Source organism: Salmo salar, unplaced genomic scaffold (assembly GCF_965601325.2).
Source record: "Salmo salar unplaced genomic scaffold, fSalSal1 ptg000306l, whole genome shotgun sequence".
In the NCBI taxonomy this organism is placed as follows: Eukaryota; Metazoa; Chordata; class Actinopteri; order Salmoniformes; family Salmonidae; genus Salmo; species Salmo salar.
The window spans coordinates 165,001-185,000 of NW_027675347.1; the positions used below are offsets into that span (position 1 = coordinate 165,001).

At 43.9% G+C, this 20,000-nt stretch overlaps 2 protein-coding genes across 2 annotated transcripts in view; one reads left to right on the top strand and one right to left on the bottom strand.

Annotated features, from left to right (window-relative positions):
• The window catches only part of LOC145875677 (tripartite motif-containing protein 16-like), a 14,370-nt gene extending 8,822 nt beyond the window's left edge, over nt 1-5,548 (bottom strand). The window contains exons 1-2 of the mRNA XM_082971516.1: nt 4,909-5,548; nt 4,381-4,476 (exon numbers count right to left, since the gene is read on the bottom strand). Of these exons, the coding sequence (XP_082827642.1) occupies nt 4,381-4,476; nt 4,909-5,505 (693 nt within the window). The 5' untranslated portion in view covers nt 5,506-5,548. The remainder of the gene's footprint in view (nt 1-4,380; nt 4,477-4,908) is intronic.
• A 4,541-nt stretch (nt 5,549-10,089) lies between these two features.
• The window catches only part of LOC145875678 (tripartite motif-containing protein 16-like), a 15,210-nt gene continuing 5,299 nt past the window's right edge, over nt 10,090-20,000 (top strand). Inside the window, exons 1-2 of the mRNA XM_082971517.1 lie at nt 10,090-10,877; nt 11,311-11,406. Coding sequence (XP_082827643.1) covers nt 10,281-10,877; nt 11,311-11,406 — 693 coding nt within the window. The 5' untranslated portion in view covers nt 10,090-10,280. The remainder of the gene's footprint in view (nt 10,878-11,310; nt 11,407-20,000) is intronic.

Genomic DNA, 20,000 nt, shown 5'->3' on the forward strand with positions numbered 1-20,000 from the left:
AGAGAGAGAGAGAGACAGAGAGAGAGACAGAGAGAGAGACAGAGAGAGAGAGAGACAGAGAGAGACAGAGAGAGAGAGAGACAGAGAGAGAGAGACAGAGAGAGAGAGACAGAGAGAGAGAGAGAGAGAGAGAGGGGGACAGAGAGAGAGAGAGAGAGAGAGACAGAGAGAGAGACAGAGAGAGAGAGAGAGAGAGAGAGACAGAGAGAGAGACAGAGAGAGAGACAGAGAGAGAGACAGAGAGAGAGAGAGACAGAGAGAGAGAGACAGAGAGAGAGAGAGACGAGAGAGAGAGAGAGAGAGAGAGAGACAGAGAGAGAGAGACAGAGAGAGAGAGACAGAGAGAGAGAGACAGAGAGAGAGAGACAGAGAGAGATAGCAGTTAGTTAATACACGACCTTTCCAGCACTGGGAGCTTATAGAGCACCCTCCACCTATACCCTGCCATGCTCTCAGCCCCCACAACCCCCTGCCTCTGATGCCCCTTCCCTCCCGCTAAGCCCACCTCCGTACGGTACAGTAGCCTCTGTGCTGCTTTGAGTCAGAACGCTGCCACCCTGCTCTCCAGGTCCACCAAACCCAGTGATCAGTGGTTCCTCCCATCCCCACGGCCCAGGCACCACACCCCCCCTCCTCTCGTGTGGGTCTCAGCAGCTGCCAGGCCCTCAGTACTGCAGCATAGAAATCAGAGACCCCTGTTGTATTGAGTCTCTCAGAGACGACCTCAGAGTTGACAAGGTAAAAATCTGTTGTTCTGCCGCTGAACAAGGCAGTTAACCCACTGGTCCCCAGGAGGACGTCATTGTAAATAGAATTTGTTCTTAACTGACCTGCCTAGTTAAATAAAGGTTTCATTAAAAAGTCTGGCAATAACTTAACTTTTCATTATTTAGACAGACTCTTCTAAATAATAAATATAATAAAATAACAAAAAAACTGTTAAATGCTAAGTACTATACATAGGTTTTATTTAAAAAATAACAATAGAACCTATTTAGTACTATAATGGTATTTACTAACATAATATTATTACTATAATAGTTTCTAAAGGGGTTCTAGGCTACCCTACCCTAGAATTAGGGTTCAGGATAAAACAGGTTATACGTAGGGTTAGAGTTTCTGTACAGCACTTTGTGACATCTGCTGATGTAAAAAGGTCTTTATAAATACATTAGATTGATTGTTAGGTTCAGGGTATTTAAAGAGATAAACTGTATGGGTTTATATCTCTCTTGCTCCTCCCTGTGGTCTTCTGTGGGAACTACATACCTCATTCACCACACTTGATAGGCTCATAATCTGAGGTAGCAACTGAGTCAGAGCTACAAATCAATGATCTCCACCTATCCATTAGGTTTACAACTCAGTGAACCTGCGCAGCATTCTCTCTATTTGATGCCTACGAACCAACAGATTTCAACGATTATCATATTACCCAGCAGCCATTTAGAAACAAATAAAAAAAGGTTATTTCTTTTTATTCTTTCTTCTGACTGTTTAAATCGGACACATCTTGAAAAAGAGAACAGGGACATGCGATTTGTTGAGAATTTACACCTTTTTATATATAAAAAAATATATATACAGTTAACCATGACCAGAACATGTTTAACGTTTGAAGGCCTTGCGCCAACCATACCTGTAGGTCACTACAATCTATAACCAGGTGAACAGTGAGCTTCCTCACCAAGTAGCTGTAACATAGTTAATAATAAGTTACCTGAGGTAAACCTACAAGGTTAGTTAATAATAAGTTACCTGAGGTAAACCTACAAGGATAGTTAATAATAAGTTACCTGAGGTAAACCTACAAGGTTAATGCGGGCTGGAAGAGAATTACTTCAAAACCACAGCAAACAGCTGGGACATATAGTAATATTATATATATATATATTATAATATCACTGGGCTCCTGTGTGCTAACAAACCCTGTGTACCACCCCTCCCCTGTTTAACCTTGAATTTCGTTCAGAAAAACACTTCCACATTTAGCAAAACGAACCAACTCTTTACGGATCTGTTCGGTGGTAATAAACGGAAGCAGATTAGACACCACTACTCTTGTCGAAATCAGCACCAACACAACCCCTCACATAAATCATACTGGTAACTAGCCGGGTAACAAGACTCACCTTTTACATTACCACAACCACCGCCTTGTTCATTCTGGATACAGAGTGTATATGTTCCTCTCCCACCTGTTCACCGACCAGGATCAATAATTCCTCCACACCATTCTCCACAACGCACCTGAAGAGACAGCGTTTCTTCTCCACTCGGTTGAGGCCATCAAACTACCCTACTCCCTCCTCAACTCTAACCGATAAACAGAGGAAACCGATAAACAAACCCTCCCACCATGACAAAATACATTTGGAAAATAGGCAAAAGAATAGCTGCACTCTTTACGAACGACAAAACCTCACGTTACCAACTTCTTCTTCTTCTATGGTATAATGGCGGTCCTCAAACCAACGTTAAAGGAGTGTGGCGCCTCCTACTGTGCTGGAGTGTGTTCAATCACGGTTTACACCATTTCTAAATCCTCCTACCTAACTCAGTACTTCTGAGAAAATAAAAAAGATCCCTACTAACTTCTAATAGACCCTCCCCCATCCCCCAAATCCCTTCCAAACCCCCATCCAACCCCATCCAACCTCAATGACCCTACACTTCAATCTTTCCCTCTCTTCAACATCCTTACAACAATATAACAACACATGCTCCACCATTTCATTGACAATACCCTCCAGACACAAACCATTCACATGCTGCCAACCAGATGGAAGGACCAGTTCAATGTACAATGTCCTAAACACAATCGAGGAAACAACACCTCTTCCTTCCTAATCTGACCTTTGAACCTTGGTCCACCGACCTTTCTTTGGAGGGCATATAAATGCCGTCCCTTGTGCTCAGAGTCCCATCTCTTCTGCCACACATCTATCAAAATGTCTCTGATCTCACATTTGTCCTCACCTCTACCCAGTGGAACATTAATATATATTATATCTTGTTTTAAAGTTATTTTAGCTAACTAGTCTACAATTTCATTCCATTCCACACCCGAATGTGCTGGGACTCAGCAGAATCTCACTACTAGACCCATTCTCTCAATTCTCCATAATAACATTAATACCTCCAATAGTAGGTCACTCCTAATAGATTTACCAGATGATAAACTATTCAATACAGACAGAGAATCTGAGGATACTATAATTCTAACAGGCTGTACGTCCTCCACCCACTGGAGGACAACTATTATCACCAACAGTTCAACTGAGTACACTGACAGTTCATCTGTTAGTCTTCTACATATCTGCACATCACATTCAGGAAGGTAAACACCTGCTCCTGTGGGCCCACTATCTGGGCCCTTGGATCCATCTGTGAAAAGAGGTAAAAAAGCATAACAACTTCTACCAATGTAATTGTCAACCAGTTTCCCTTTATCACTGACTTCTGACCCAATCTTTCCTTTTGTCTACCAAGGTTAGATCAACAACAGGATCTGGGAGTAACCATGGAGGAACATCCCCTATCACCACAGAAAGGGCCAACCTCCAACTCCCTGAAACTACTCTCATCAGCAAGCTTTCCAACTGTCCAACCAAAACCACTGCCTTGTCTACTAGTATATTCCCAACAGTCATCTAGAACAGTAGCAGTGGGATGCTCAACCTCACAGCCTTTCAACCCAATAAGCTAATGACAACACCATGCCAACTAACCCTACACTCATTAAAACCCACTACCCCATTCCACTACTTTGACCCTATCTGCTCCTGCACCAGGCCAACTAACCCTACACTCATTAAAACCCACTACCCCCATTCCACTACTTTGACCCTATCTGCTCCTGCACCAGGCCAACTAACCCTACACTCATTAAAACCCACTACCCCATTCCACTACTTTGACCCTATCTGCTCCTGTAACCAGGCCAACGGCCTGGGAGGACGGGACACCACCACTCAACACACCCTGGAACTCTTCTGAAGTCAAATCTAGTATGACCAAATACTTCTCTGCAGCTGCCACCAAAACATATTTTTTTCTGTGATTTACATTCCATTTCTGCGGTACAGTTGATAACCATTTGCTATGAACACTAAGAAGCCAACCTTACTGAAGCATATATCACTGGTTGGCCCATCCCTCTGTGCTGTCACAGATCTACTACTCACAGGGATCCTCTCAGGATCCCTCAGCCTTGACCCATCCTCCTCTACTTTCTTCACTGCCTCAGCAGTGACAACCTGTTCCCAACAGTGGGGTCAGTGGGATTGGATAGGGGCCCCTCTTCCTCTCTCTCTCTCTCTCTCTCTGACTGGAGGAGACAGGTGAAATGGTGTGTCTCCTCTGGTCAACAATACTCACCTTGAGAGACTCCACAGCCTGTTGGAGCTCCTTCAGCTCCTTCTCTCTCTCCTGGAATCTCTGCTGGACCTTCTGCTGACTCATCCCCAGCTGCCTCTGTGGAGAATCACTCTTCAATGAGCTATCAAGCTTTATTAGTCCAGTAGATCAATAGTATAGTAATGTGACATAGGGCCCATAGAGAGGAAGGTCTAAAAAATGGATGGTCCATTTACTAAATGATATTTATTTGTTGCTATGTGAATGATTATAGTTTTTATGGTAGGACTACATGTATCAACAGGTTGAGACTGAACTTTGGACTCATAAAAGGGCATTCAGAATGATAATAGTGTTTGACATTATAAAATGGTGATACATCTGGAGAATCTGGGTTGACATATCTATATACTCAAGGTTTGTGTTCATATTTGTTCTGCTGAGGATCCATTTCATTTGAATGATCTCATATTCAAACAGCCTTAGTTCCTACTGTATCTTTAATTCTTTGTTTATCAGACAGTCACCAACAAGTTGTTCTGGTCTTACCTGTTTCTCAGTCCTCTCTGCTGCAGCTGACACTGTATCATGGCCTTTATGTTCATCCATTGTACACATCAGACAGATACACTGCTGATCGGTACGACAGTAAACCTCCAGCAGTTTGTCATGATGAGAGCAGATCTTCTCCTGTAGTTGTGCGGTGGCTTTGACCAGCTTGTGCTTCTTCAAAGCAGGAGATTCGTAGTGAGATTGGAGGTGAGTCTCACAGTAAGAGGCCAGACACACCAGACAGGACATGAGGGCTTTCTGCTTTCTGGTCCCAGTGCAGAAATCACACGCCACATCTCTAGGTCCAGCATAGCACAGAGCAGGAGGGGGAGCAGCCTGGAGTCCTGTCTTCTTCAGTTTCTCCACCACCTCAGCCAACATGTTATTTTTCCTCAGATTAGGCCTTGGAGTGAAGGTCTCTCTGCACTGAGGACAGCTATAGACCCCTTTCAGAACATCCTGATCCCAGCAGCCCTCAATACAGCTCCTACAGTAACTGTGTCCACAGGGGATGGTGACTGGTTCCTTCAGTAGATCCAGACAGACAGAACAACAGAACTGGTCCTGGTCCAGCAGAACTCCCTGTTGAGCCATTTGGACGGTTGTTCACTCTCACACAGACAGACGACACAGAGACTCAGATCAGTTTCGTTTCCTCAGAAGAGAGTTTGTGAAGGGGGAGGGATTTCCTGGTTCTGCCAGAGGGGTGGGGTTAGAGGGAGGGAGGGGTTAGAGGGAGGGAGGAAGAGAGAGAGGAACTGCATGCAACAGCAAGAGGGAGACAAATAGTTTTGTTCCAATGTTAGAGCCCTTAACATGGAACAAATGACATAATGAATCTTAAAATGTGAGTTGTTAGAATATATGAAGGGTAACAGTTTTCTATGAAGTACGTATGTATCATTATTTTAATCACCTTTATAATGCCTTATAAATCAATAAGTCCTGAGGAGGTGTGATATATGGTTATTATACAGTACCGCGGCTAAGGGCTGTTCTTAGACAATACACAACACGGATTGAGAATTATCTAACACTTTCAACAATACAATCACATTTTATTTTATTGGTTTCATACACATATTTATCAGATGTTATTGTGGGTGAAGTGAAATGCTTGTGTTCCCAGCTCACAGAGGGCAAATCTAAAAAGTCAATGAAAATATTAGGACAAGCAATGATATATATATATATATATATACACTGTGTACTGTGATGTGATGCATAGACAATTTGGAGTACATCTGTAGTATATCTGAAGAATAGTAGATGTACAGCAGTAGTTATATAGGATGAACCATGACTAGAATACAGTATATACATATGAAGTGGACAGCAGTAGTTATATAGGATGAACCATGACTAGAATACAGTATATACATATGAAGTGGATAGCAGTAGTTATATAGGATGAACCATGACTAGAATACAGTATATACATATGAAGTGGACAGCAGTAGTTATATAGGATGAACCATGACTAGAATACAGTATATACATATGAAGTGGACAGCAGTAGTTATATAGGATGAACCATGACTAGAATACAGTATATACATATGAAGTGGACAGCAGTAGTTATATTGGATGAACCATGACTGGAATACAGTATATACATATGAAGTGGACAGCAGTAGTTATATAGGATGAACCATGACTGGAATACAGTATATACATATGAAGTGGACAGCAGTAGTTATATAGGATGAACCAGGACTAGAATACAGTATATACATATGAAGTGGACAGCAGTAGTTATATAGGATGAACCAGGACTAGAATACAGTATATACATATGAAGTGGACAGCAGTAGTTATATAGGATGAACCAGGACTAGAATACAGTATATACATTTTTATTTATTTCACCTTTATTTAACCAGGTAGGCAAGTTGAGAACAAGTTCTCATTTACAATTGCGACCTGGCCAAGATAAAGCAAAGCAGTTCGACAACATACAACAACATAGAGTTACACATGGAGTAAAACAAACATACAGTCAATAATACAGTAAAAAAAATAAGTCTATATACAATGTGAGCAAATGAGGTGAGATAAGGGAGGTAAAGGCAAAAAGGCCATGGTGGCAAAGTAAATACAATATAGCAAGTAAAACACTGGAATGGTAGATATGTAGTGGAAGAAAGTGCAAAGTAGACATAGAAATAATGGGGTGCAAAGGAGCAAAATAAATTTATAAATAAATAAATAAATACATTAGGGGAAGAAGTAGTTGGGCTAAATTATAGATGGGCTATGTACAGGTGCAGTGATCTGTGAGCTGCTCTGACAGCTGGTGCTTAAAGCTAGTGAGGGAGATATGTGTTTCCAGTTTCAGAGATTGTTGTAGTTCGTTCCAGTCATTGGCAGCAGAGAACTGGAAGGAGAGACGGCCAAAGGAGGAAATGGCTTTGTGGGTGACCAGAGAGATCCCTGACCTTATCTTCTCTCAAGAAGATGTCTGGTAGGCCCATTTAAATACCTTTTTTGGACATTTCAAGATAGCAGATGTTTGAGTTGGGTCTATTAACACAGCTGTGAGTTGTTATTTTTTTCATTTTTTCATTTTTGACAAAATGAGCACTCCTGGAAGTGACAGATTTTGACTCATATTGAGTGATAAGACTGAGCTATTTAAAAACACTTTTTCAACATTTCAAGATAGCAGTTAGTTCAGTTTGATCTTATTAAAGACAGCTGTATATTATTTTTTTTGACCCAAAAATATTCTATGTTCATGCCCACTTGTTTTGCACTATGTTTGAAGGCTGTCAACTTCTTGTCAGGAGGAGAATCACTTAGCCTTTCGACTAATTTTCAAATGATAGGATGCCTATTTAAAAACACTTTTTCAACATTTCAAGATAGCAGTTAGTTCAGTTTGATCTTATTAAAGACAGCTGTATCATTTTTTTATTCATTTTGACATATTGTTTGGGACCACTTTTTTTGCTCTGTTTGAAGGCTGTCAGCTTCTTCTCAGGAAGAGAATCCCTTAGCCTTTCAACTAATTTTGGGTTAGTTCGACTAATTTTGGGTTAGTTCTCTCAAGAAGAACTAACCCATCTCAACATGACAGAAAGTAAGACAGGAGAACCTACAGTATACTGTATTCTAGTCCTGGTTCATCCTATATAACTACTGCTGTCCACTTCATATGTATATACTGTATTCTAGTCCTGGTTCATCCTATATAACTACTGCTGTCCACTTCATATGTATATACTGTATTCTAGTCCTGGTTCATCCTATATAACTACTGCTGTCCACTTCATATGTATATACTGTATTCTAGTCCTGGTTCATCCTATATAACTACTGCTGTCTACTTCATATGTATATACTGTATTCTAGTCATGGTTCATCCTATATAACTACTGCTGTCCACTTCATATGTATATACTGTATTCTAGTCCTGGTTCATCCTATATAACTACTGCTGTCTACTTCATATGTATATACTGTATTCTAGTCATGGTTCATCCTATATAACTACTGCTGTCCACTTCATATGTATATACTGTATTCTAGTCCTGGTTCATCCTATATAACTACTGCTGTCCACTTCATATGTATATACTGTATTCTAGTCCTGGTTCATCCTATATAACTACTGCTGTCCACTTCATATGTATATACTGTATTCTAGTCATGGTTCATCCTATATAACTACTGCTGTCCACTTCATATGTATATACTGTATTCTAGTCATGGTTCATCCTATATAACTACTGCTGTCCACTTCATATGTATATACTGTATTCTAGTCATGGTTCATCCTATATAACTACTGCTGTCCACTTCATATGTATATACTGTATTCTAGTCCTGGTTCATCCTATATAACTACTGCTGTCCACTTCATATGTGTATATACTGTATTCTAGTCCTGGTTCATCCTATATAACTACTGCTGTCCACTTCATATGTATATACTGTATTCTAGTCATGGTTCATCCTATATAACTACTGCTGTCCACTTCATATGTATATACTGTATTCTAGTCATGGTTCATCCTATATAACTACTGCTGTCCACTTCATATGTATATACTGTATTCTAGTCCTGGTTCATCCTATATAACTACTGCTGTCCACTTCATATGTATATACTGTATTCCAGTCATGGTTCATCCTATATAACTACTGCTGTCCACTTCATATGTATATACTGTATTCTAGTCATGGTTCATCCTATATAACTACTGCTGTCCACTTCATATGTATATACTGTATTCTAGTCCTGGTTCATCCTATATAACTACTGCTGTCCACTTCATATGTATATACTGTATTCTAGTCCTGGTTCATCCTATATAACTACTGCTGTCCACTTCATATGTATATACTGTATTCTAGTCCTGGTTCATCCTATATAACTACTGCTGTCCACTTCATATGTATATACTGTATTCTAGTCCTGGTTCATCCTATATAACTACTGCTGTCTACTTCATATGTATATACTGTATTCTAGTCCTGGTTCATCCTATATAACTACTGCTGTCTACTTCATATGTATATACTGTATTCTAGTCATGGTTCATCCTATATAACTACTGCTGTCCACTTCATATGTATATACTGTATTCTAGTCATGGTTCATCCTATATAACTACTGCTGTCCACTTCATATGTATATACTGTATTCTAGTCATGGTTCATCCTATATAACTACTACTGTACATCTACTATTCTTCAGATATACTACAGATGTACTCCAAATTGTCTATGCATCACATCACAATACACAGTGTATATATATATATATATATATATATATCATTGCTTGTCCTAATATTTTCATTGACTTTTTAGATTTGCCCTCTGTGAGCTGGGAACACAAGCATTTCACTTCACCCACAATAACATCTGATAAATATGTGTATGAAACCAATGAAATAAAATGTGATTGTATTGTTGAAAGTGTTAGATAATTCTCAATCCGTGTTGTGTCTTGTCTAAGAACAGCCCTTAGCCGCGGTACTGTATAATAACCATATATCACACCTCCTCAGGACTTATTGATTTATAAGGCATTATAAAGGTGATTAAAATAATGATACATACGTACTTCATAGAAAACTGTTACCCTTCATATATTCTAACAACTCACATTTTAAGATTCATTATGTCATTTGTTCCATGTTAAGGGCTCTAACATTGGAACAAGACTATTTGTCTCCCTCTTGATGTTGCTTGCAGTTCCTCTCTCTCTTCCTCCCTCCCTCTAACCCCACCCTCCCTCTAACCCCACCCCTCTGGCAGAACCAGGAAATCCATCCCCCTTCACAAACTCTCTTCTGAGGAAACGAAACTGATCTGAGTCTCTGTGTCGTCTGTCTGTGTGAGAGTGAACAACCGTCCAAATGGCTCAACAGGGAGTTCTGCTGGACCAGGACCAGTTCTGTTGTTCTGTCTGTCTGGATCTACTGAAGGAACCAGTCGCCATCCCCTGTGGACACAGTTACTGTAGGAGCTGTATTGAGGGCTGCTGGGATCAGGATGTTCTGAAAGGGGTCTATAGCTGTCCTCAGTGCAGAGAGACCTTCACTCCAAGGCCTAATCTGAGGAAAAATAACATGTTGGCTGAGGTGGTGGAGAAACTGAAGAAGACAGGACTCCAGGCTGCTCCCCCTCCGTCTCTGTGCTATGCTGGACCTAGAGATGTGGCGTGTGATGTCTGCACTGGGACCAGAAAGCAGAAAGCCCTCATGTCCTGTCTGGCGTGTCTGGCCTCTTACTGTGAGACTCACCTCCAATCTCACTACGAATCTCCTGCTTTGAAGAAGCACAAGCTGGTCAAAGCCACCGCACAACTACAGGAGAAGATCTGCTCTCATCATGACAAACTGCTGGAGGTTTACTGTCGTACCGATCAGCAGTGTATCTGTCTGATGTGTACAATGGATGAACATAAAGGCCATGATACAGTGTCAGCTGCAGCAGAGAGGACTGAGAAACAGGTAAGACCAGAACAACTTGTTGGTGACTGTCTGATAAACAAAGAATTAAAGATACAGTAGGAACTAAGGCTGTTTGAATATGAGATCATTGAAATGAAATGGATCCTCAGCAGAACAAATATGAACACAAACCTTGAGTATATTGATATGTCAACCCAGATTCTCCAGATGTATCACCATTTTATAATGTCAAACACTATTATCATTCTGAATGGCCTTTTATGAGTCCAAAGTTCAGTCTCAACCTGTTGATACATGTAGTCCTACCATAAAAACTATAATCATTCACATAGCAACAAATACATATCATTTAGTAAATGGACCATCCATTTTTTTAGATCTTCCTCTCTATGGGCCCTATGTCACATTACTATACTATTGATCTAGTGGACTAATAAAGCTTGATAGCTGATTGAAGAGTGATTCTCCACAGAGGCAGCTGGGGATGAGTCAGCAGAAGGTCCAGCAGAGATTCCAGGAGAGAGAGAAGGAGCTGAAGGAGCTCCAACAGGCTGTGGAGTCTCTCAAGGTGAGTATTGTTGACCAGAGGAGACACACCATTTCACCTGTCTCCTCCAGTCAGAGAGAGAGAGAGAGAGAGGTAGAGGGGCCCCTATCCAATCCCACTGACCCCACTGTTGGGAACAGGTTGTCACTGCTATGGCAGTGAAGAAAGTAGAGGAGGATGGGTCAAGGCTGAGGGATCCTGAGATGATCCCTGTGAGTAGTAGATCTGTGACAGCACAGAGGGATGGGCCAACCAGTGATATATGCTTCAGTAAGGTTGGCTTCTTAGTGTTCATAGCAAATGGTTATCAACTGTACCGCAGAAATGGAATGTAAATCACTGAAAAAAAATATGTTTTGGTGGCAGCTGCAGAGAAGTATTTGGTCATACTAGATTTAACTTCAGAAGAGTTCCAGGGTGTGTTGAGTGGTGGTGTCCCTTCCTCCCAGGCCGTGGGCCTGGTTACAGGAGCAGATAGGGTCAAAGTAGTGGAATGGGGTAGTGGGTTTTAATGAGTGTAGGGTTAGTTGGCCTGGTGCAGGAGCAGATAGGGTCAAAGTAGTGGAATGGGGTAGTGGGTTTTAATGAGTGTAAGGTTACTTGGCCTGGTGCAGGAGCAGATAGGGTCAAAGTAGTGGAATGGGGTAGTGGGTTTTAATGAGTGTAGGGTTAGTTGGCCTGGTGCAGGAGCAGATAGGGTCAAAGTAGTGGAATGGGGTAGTGGGTTTTAATGAGTGTAGGGTTAGTTGGCCTGGTGCAGGAGCAGATAGGGTCAAAGTAGTGGAATGGGGTAGTGGGTTTTAATGAGTGTAGGGTTAGTTGGCCTGGTGCAGGAGCAGATAGGGTCAAAGTAGTGGAATGGGGTAGTGGGTTTTAATGAGTGTAGGGTTAGTTGGCCTGGTGCAGGAGCAGATAGGGTCAAAGTAGTGGAATGGGGTAGTGGGTTTTAATGAGTGTAGGGTTAGTTGGCTTGGTGCAGGAGCAGATAGGGTCAAAGTAGTGGAATGGGGTAGTGGGTTTTAATGAGTGTAGGGTTAGTTGGCCTGGTGCAGGAGCAGATAGGGTAAAAGTAGTGGAATGGGGTAGTGGGTTTTAATGAGTGTAGGGTTAGTTGGCCTGGTGCAGGAGCAGATAGGGTCAAAGTAGTGGAATGGGGTAGTGGGTTTTAATGAGTGTAGGGTTAGTTTGCCTGGTGCAGGAGCAGATAGGGTCAAAGTAGTGGAATGGGGGTAGTGGGTTTTAATGAGTGTAGGGTTAGTTGGCCTGGTGCAGGAGCAGATAGGGTCAAAGTAGTGGAATGGGGTAGTGGGTTTTTAATGAGTGTAGGGTTAGTTGGCCTGGTGCAGGAGCAGATAGGGTCAAAGTAGTGGAATGGGGTAGTGGGTTTTAATGAGTGTAGGGTTAGTTGGCCTGGTGCAGGAGCAGATAGGGTCAAAGTAGTGGAATGGGGTAGTGGGTTTTTAATGAGTGTAGGGTTAGTTGGCCTGGTGCAGGAGCAGATGGGGTCAAAGTAGTGGAATGGGGTAGTGGGTTTTAATGAGTGTAGGGTTAGTTGGCCTGGTGCAGGAGCAGATAGGGTCAAAGTAGTGGAATGGGGTAGTGGGTTTTAATGAGTGTAGGGTTAGTTGGCCTGGTGCAGGAGCAGATAGGGTCAAAGTAGTGGAATGGGGTAGTGGGTTTTAATGAGTGTAGGGTTAGTTGGCCTGGTGCAGGAGCAGATAGGGTCAAAGTAGTGGAATGGGGTAGTGGGTTTTAATGAGTGTAAGGTTACTTGGCCTGGTGCAGGAGCAGATAGGGTCAAAGTAGTGGAATGGGGTAGTGGGTTTTAATGAGTGTAGGGTTAGTTGGCCTGGTGCAGGAGCAGATAGGGTCAAAGTAGTGGAATGGGGTAGTGGGTTTTAATGAGTGTAGGGTTAGTTGGCCTGGTGCAGGAGCAGATAGGGTCAAAGTAGTGGAATGGGGGTAGTGGGTTTTAATGAGTGTAGGGTTAGTTGGCCTGGTGCAGGAGCAGATAGGGTCAAAGTAGTGGAATGGGGTAGTGGGTTTTTAATGAGTGTAGGGTTAGTTGGCCTGGTGCAGGAGCAGATAGGGTCAAAGTAGTGGAATGGGGTAGTGGGTTTTAATGAGTGTAGGGTTAGTTGGCCTGGTGCAGGAGCAGATAGGGTCAAAGTAGTGGAATGGGGTAGTGGGTTTTTAATGAGTGTAGGGTTAGTTGGCCTGGTGCAGGAGCAGATGGGGTCAAAGTAGTGGAATGGGGTAGTGGGTTTTAATGAGTGTAGGGTTAGTTGGCCTGGTGCAGGAGCAGATAGGGTCAAAGTAGTGGGATGGGGGTAGTGGGTTTTAATGTGTGTAGGGTTAGTTGGCCTGGTGCAGGAGCAGATAGGGTCAAAGTAGTGGAGTGGGGTAGTGGGTTTTAATGAGTGTAGGGTTAGTTGGCCTGGTGCAGGAGCAGATAGGGTCAAAGTAGTGGAATGGGGGTAGTGGGTTTTAATGAGTGTAGGGTTAGTTGGCCTGGTGCAGGAGCAGATAGGGTCAAAGTAGTGGAATGGGGTAGTGGGTTTTAATGAGTGTAGGGTTAGTTGGCCTGGTGCAGGAGCAGATAGGGTCAAAGTAGTGGAATGGGGGTAGTGGGTTTTTAATGAGTGTAGGGTTAGTTGGCCTGGTGCAGGAGCAGATAGGGTCAAAGTAGTGGAATGGGGTAGTGGGTTTTAATGAGTGTAGGGTTAGTTAGAAGGGTGTTTTTTAGTATTATCATAATTTCCCCTTTTCCCATTTTGTATCCCATAATATCATGGATTTATATTATAGTCCAGTTGAGGCAGGTGAGATGCCTTTGGATATACGACATAATAAATTGTCATTAGCTTATTGGGTTGAAAGGCTGTGAGGTTGAGCATCCCACTGCTACTGTTCTAGATGACTGTTGGGAATATACTAGTAGACAAGGCAGTGGTTTTGGTTGGACAGTTGGAAAGCTTGCTGATGAGAGTAGTTTCAGGGAGTTGGAGGTTGGCCCTTTCTGTGGTGATAGGGGATGTTCCTCCATGGTTACTCCCAGATCCTGTTGTTGATCTAACCTTGGTAGACAAAAGGAAAGATTGGGTCAGAAGTCAGTGATAAAGGGAAACTGGTTGACAATTACATTGGTAGAAGTTGTTATGCTTTTTTTTTACCTCTTTTCACAGATGGATCCAAGGGCCCAGATAGTGGGCCCACAGGAGCAGGTGTTTACCTTCCTGAATGTGATGTGCAGATATGTAGAAGACTAACAGATGAACTGTCAGTGTACTCAGTTGAACTGTTGGTGATAATAGTTGTCCTCCAGTGGGTGGAGGACGTACAGCCTGTTAGAATTATAGTATCCTCAGATTCTCTGTCTGTATTGAATAGTTTATCATCTGGTAAATCTATTAGGAGTGACCTACTATTGGAGGTATTAATGTTATTATGGAGAATTGAGAGAATGGGTCTAGTAGTGAGATTCTGCTGGGTCCCAGCACATTCGGGTGTGGAATGGAATGAAATTGTAGACTAGTTAGCTAAAATAACTTTAAAACAAGATATAATATATATTAATGTTCCACTGGGTAGAGGTGAGGACAAATGTGAGATCAGAGCCATTTTGATAGATGTGTGGCAGAAGAGATGGGACTCTGAGCACAAGGGACGGCATTTATATGCCCTCCAAAGAAAGGTCGGTGGACCAAGGTTCAAAGGTCAGATTAGGAAGGAAGAGGTGGTGTTTCCTCGATTGTGTTTAGGACATTGTACATTGAACTGGTCCTTCCATCTGGTTGGCAGCATGTGAATGGTTTGTGTCTGGAGGGTATTGTCAATGAAACGGTGCAGCATGTGTTGTTATATTGTTGTAAGGATGTTGAAGAGAGGGAAAGATTGAAGTGTAGGGTCATTGAGGTTGGACGGGGTTGGATGGGGGTTTGGAAGGGATTTGGGGGATGGGGGAGGGTCTATTAGAAGTTAGTAGGGATCTTTTTTATTTTCTCAGAAGTACTGAGTTAGGTAGGAGGATTTAGAAATGGTGTAAACCGTGATTGAACACACTCCAGCACAGTAGGAGGCGCCATGCTCCTTTAACGTTGGTTTGAGGACCTCCATTATACCATAGAAGAAGAAGAAGTTGGTAACGTGAGGTTTTGTCATTCGTGAAGAGTGCAGCTATTCTTTTGCCTATTTTCCAAATGTATTTTGTCATGGTGGGAGGGTTTGTTTATCGGTTTCCGCTGTTTATCGGTTAGAGTTGAGGAGGGAGTAGGGTAGTTTGATGTCCTCAACCGAGTGGAGAAGAAACGCTGTCTCTTCAGGTGCGTTGTGGAGAATGGTGTGGAGGAATTATTGATCCTGGTCGGTGAACAGGTGGGAGAGGAACATATACACTCTGTATCCAGAATGAACAAGGCGGTGGTTGTGGTAATGTAAAAGGTGAGTCTTGTTACCCGGCTAGTTACCAGTATGATTTATGTGAGGGGTTGTGTTGGTGCTGATTTCGACAAGAGTAGTGGTGTCTAATCTGCCTCCGTTTATTACCACCGAACAGATCCGTAAAGAGTTGGTTCGTTTTGCTAAATGTGGAAGTGTTTTTCTGAACGAAATTCAAGGTTAAACAGGGGAGGGGTGGTACACAGGGTTTGTTAGCACAGAGGAGCCCAGTGATATAATATTATATATATATAATATTACTATATGTCCCAGCTGTTTGCTGTGGTTTTGAAGTAATTCTCTTCCAGCCCGCGTTAACCTTGTAGGTTTACCTCAGGTAACTGATTATTAACTATCCTTATTTTATTTGTTTCTAAATGGCTGCTGGGTAATATGATAATCGTTGAAATCTGTTGGTTCGTAGACATCAAATAGAGAGAATGCTGCGCAGGTTCACTGAGTTGTAAACTTAATGGATAGGTGGAGATCATTGATTTGTAGCTCTGACTCAGTTGCTACCTCAGATTATGAGCCTATCAAGTGTGGTGAATGAGGTATGTAGTTCCCACAGAAGACCACAGGGAGGAGCAAGAGAGATATAAACCCATACAGTTTATCTCTTTAAATACCCTGAACCTAACAATCAATCTAATGTATTTATGAAGACCTTTTTACATCAGCAGATGTCACAAAGTGCTGTACAGAAACTCTAACCCTACGTATAACCTATTTTATCCTGAACCCTAATTCTAGGGTAGGGTAGCCTAGAACCCCTTTAGAAACTATTATAGTAATAATATTATGTTAGTAAATACCATTATAGTACTAAATAGGTTCTATTGTTATTTTTTAAATAAAACCTATGTATAGTACTTAGCATTTAACTGTTTTTTTGTTATTTTATTATATTTATTATTTAGAGGAGTCTGTCTAATTAATGAAAAGTTAAGTTATTGCCAGACTTTTTAATGAAACCTTTATTTAACCAGGCAGGTCAGTTAAGAACAAATTCTATTTACAATGACGGCCTCCTGGGGACCAGTGGGTTAACTGCCTTGTTCAGCGGCAGAACAACAGATTTTTACCTTGTCAACTCTGAGGTCGTCCCATTGTTTCCGAAAGGGGAAAGTTTTTACCAATTGTTGGTAGTTAAAACGTAAACCAGTTATTATTATAATACAGTTTTTATGGCTTGGTCCTAAGAACAGGTTTTAGTGGTAAATTAAAAGGTAGGTTTTTTTGGTGCCATTTATGGAAGACTGAATTGGGTTTGTGGCTGGATCAGCAGCTCTTCATCATGCGGCCCGGAGATACTCAATACAACAGGGGTCTCTGAGTTTCTACGCTGCAGTACTGAGGGCCTGGCAGCTGCTGAGACCCACACGAGAGGAGGGGGGGGTGGTGCCCTGGGCCGTGGGTCTGGGAGGAACCACTGATCACTGGGTTTGGTGGACCTGGAGAGCAGGGTGGCAGCGTTCTGACTCAAAGCAGCACAGAGGCTACTGTAACCGTACGGAGGTGGGCTTAGCGGGAGGGAAGGGGCATCAGAGGCAGGGGGGTTGTGGGGGCTGAGAGCATGGCAGGGTATAGGTGGAGGGTGCTCTATAAGCTCCCAGTGCTGGAAAGGTCAGGGGTCATCCAGTGGAGGGTATTACATGGAGCCCTGGACACCAATAGCTGATTGGCTCGGGTTGACCTGGGAGTTGGGGAGGGGTTGTCCGTTTTCTACAATGACAGACTGTTCATCATGTTTTATCTGTGTTGCCAGGGTAATGCCATTACTGTTTATTTAATTTCACCTTTATTTAACCAGGTGGGCCAGTTGAGAACAAGTCCTTTATTTAACCAGGTAGGCCAGTTGAGAACAAGTTCTCATTTACAACTGCGACCTGGCCAAGATAAAGCATGGCTGAGGTGCACCCATGACCAGCTCTGAAACCAGATTGCATAGCAGAGAAGGTACGGTGGGATTGGAAATGGTCGGTAAGCTGTTTGTTAACTTTGCTTTTGAAGACCTTAGAAAGGCAGGGTAGGATAGATATAGGTCTATAACAGTTTGGGTCTAGAGTGTCACCCCCTTTGAAGAGGGGGATGACCGCGGCACCTTTCCAATGTTTGGAGATCTCAGACGATACGAAAGAGAGGTTGAACAGAACTAGTAATAGGGGTTGCAACAATGGTGGTGATATGTTTAGAAAGAGAGGGTCCAGATTGTCTAGTCCAACTGAGTTGTAGGGGTTCAGGTTGTCTAGTCCAGCTGAGTTGTAGGGGTCCAGATTGTCTAGTCCAGCTGAGTTGTAGGGGTCCAGGTTGTCTAGTCCAACTGATTTGTAGGGGTCCAGGTTGTCTAGTCCAGCTGAGTTGTAGGGGTCCAGATTGTCTAGTCCAGCTGAGTTGTAGGGGTCCAGATTGTCTAGTCCAGCTGATTTGTAGGGGTCCAGGTTGTCTAGTCCAGCTGAGTTGTAGGGGTCCAGGTTGTCTAGTCCAGCTGATTTGTAGGGGTCCAGGTTGTCTAGTCCAACTGAGTTGTAGGGGTTCAGGTTGTCTAGTCCAACTGATTTGTAGGGGGTCCAGGTTGTCTAGTCCAGCTGATTTGTAGGGGTCCAGGTTGTCTAGTCCAACTGAGTTGTAGGGGTCCAGATTGTCTAGTCCAGCTGATTTGTAGGGGTCCAGGTTGTCTAGTCCAGCTGATTTGTAGGGGTCCAGGTTGTCTAGTCCAACTGATTTGTAGGGGCGTCCAGGTTGTCTAGTCCAGCTGATTTGTAGGGGTCCAGGTTGTCTAGTCCAGCTGATTTGTAGGGGTCCAGGTTGTCTAGTCCAGCTGATTTGTAGGGGTCCAGGTTTTGCAGCTCTTTCAGAACATCAGCAATCTGGATTTGGGTGAAGGAGAAGCTGGGGAGGTTTTGGGCAAGTTGCTGTGGGGGGTGCAGAGCTGTTGACCAGAGTTGGGGTAGCCAGGTGGAAAGCATGGCCAGCCGTGGGAGAAATGCTTATTGAAATTCTCCATTATAGTGGGTTTATCGGTGGTGACAGAGTTTCCTATCCTCAGAGCAGTGGGCAGCTGGGAGGAGGTGCTCTTATTCTCCAAGGACTTTACAATGTCCCAGAACTTTTTAGAGTTAGAGCTACAGGATGCACATTTCTGTTTGTACAGTACTGTTGACACCTTAGGGTTGAGTTAGAGTTTTCCAAAATGATCAACAGTGTGGAGATGTTTCAGGAGGTATGGGGGCTCAGGGGGCGCTGTCTGTACGGCTGGAGAGGATGGGGCTGGAGAGGAGGGGCTGTCTGTACGGCTGGAGAGGGAGGGGCTGGAGAGGAGGGGCTGTCTGTACGGCTGGAGAGGAGGGGCTGTCTGTACGGCTGGAGAGGAGGGGCTGTCTGTACGGCTGGAGGAGGAGGGGGCTGTCTGTACGGCTGGAGAGGAGGGGCTGTCTGTACGGCTGGAGAGGAGGGGCTGTCTGTACGGCTGGAGAGGAGGGGCTGTCTGTACGGCTGGAGAGGAGGGCTGTCTGTACGGCTGGAGAGGAGGGGCTGTCTGTACGGCTGGAGAGGAGGGGCTGTCTGTACGGCTGGAGAGGAGGGGCTGTCTGTACGGGCTGGAGAGGTAGGGGCTGGAGAGGAGGGGCTGTCTGTACGGCTGGAGAGGAGGGGCTGTCTGTACGGCTGGAGAGGAGGGGCTGGAGAGGAGGGGCTGTCTGTACGGCTGGAGAGGAGGGGCTGTCTGTACGGCTGGAGAGGAGGGGCTGTCTGTACGGCTGGAGAGGAGGGGCTGTCCTGTACGGCTGGAGAGGAGGGGCTGGAGAGGAGGGGCTGTCTGTACGGCTGGAGAGGAGGCGGCTGTCTGTACGGCTGGAGAGGGAGGGGCTGTCTGTACGGCTGGAGAGGAGGGGCTGGAGAGGAGGGGCTGTCTGTACGGCTGAGAGAGGAGGGCTGTCTGTACGGCTGGAGAGGAGGGGCTGTCTGTACCGGCTGGAGAGGAGGGGCTGGCAGAGGAGCGGGCTGGAGAGGAGGGGGCTGTCTGTACGGCAGGAGAGGAGGGGCTGGAGAGGAGGGGCTGTCTGTACGGCTGGAGAGGAGGGGCTGTCTGTACGGCTGGAGAGGAGGGGCTGTCTGTACGGCTGGAGAGGAGGGGCTGTCTGTACGGCTGGAGAGGAGGGGCTGTCTGTACGGCTGGA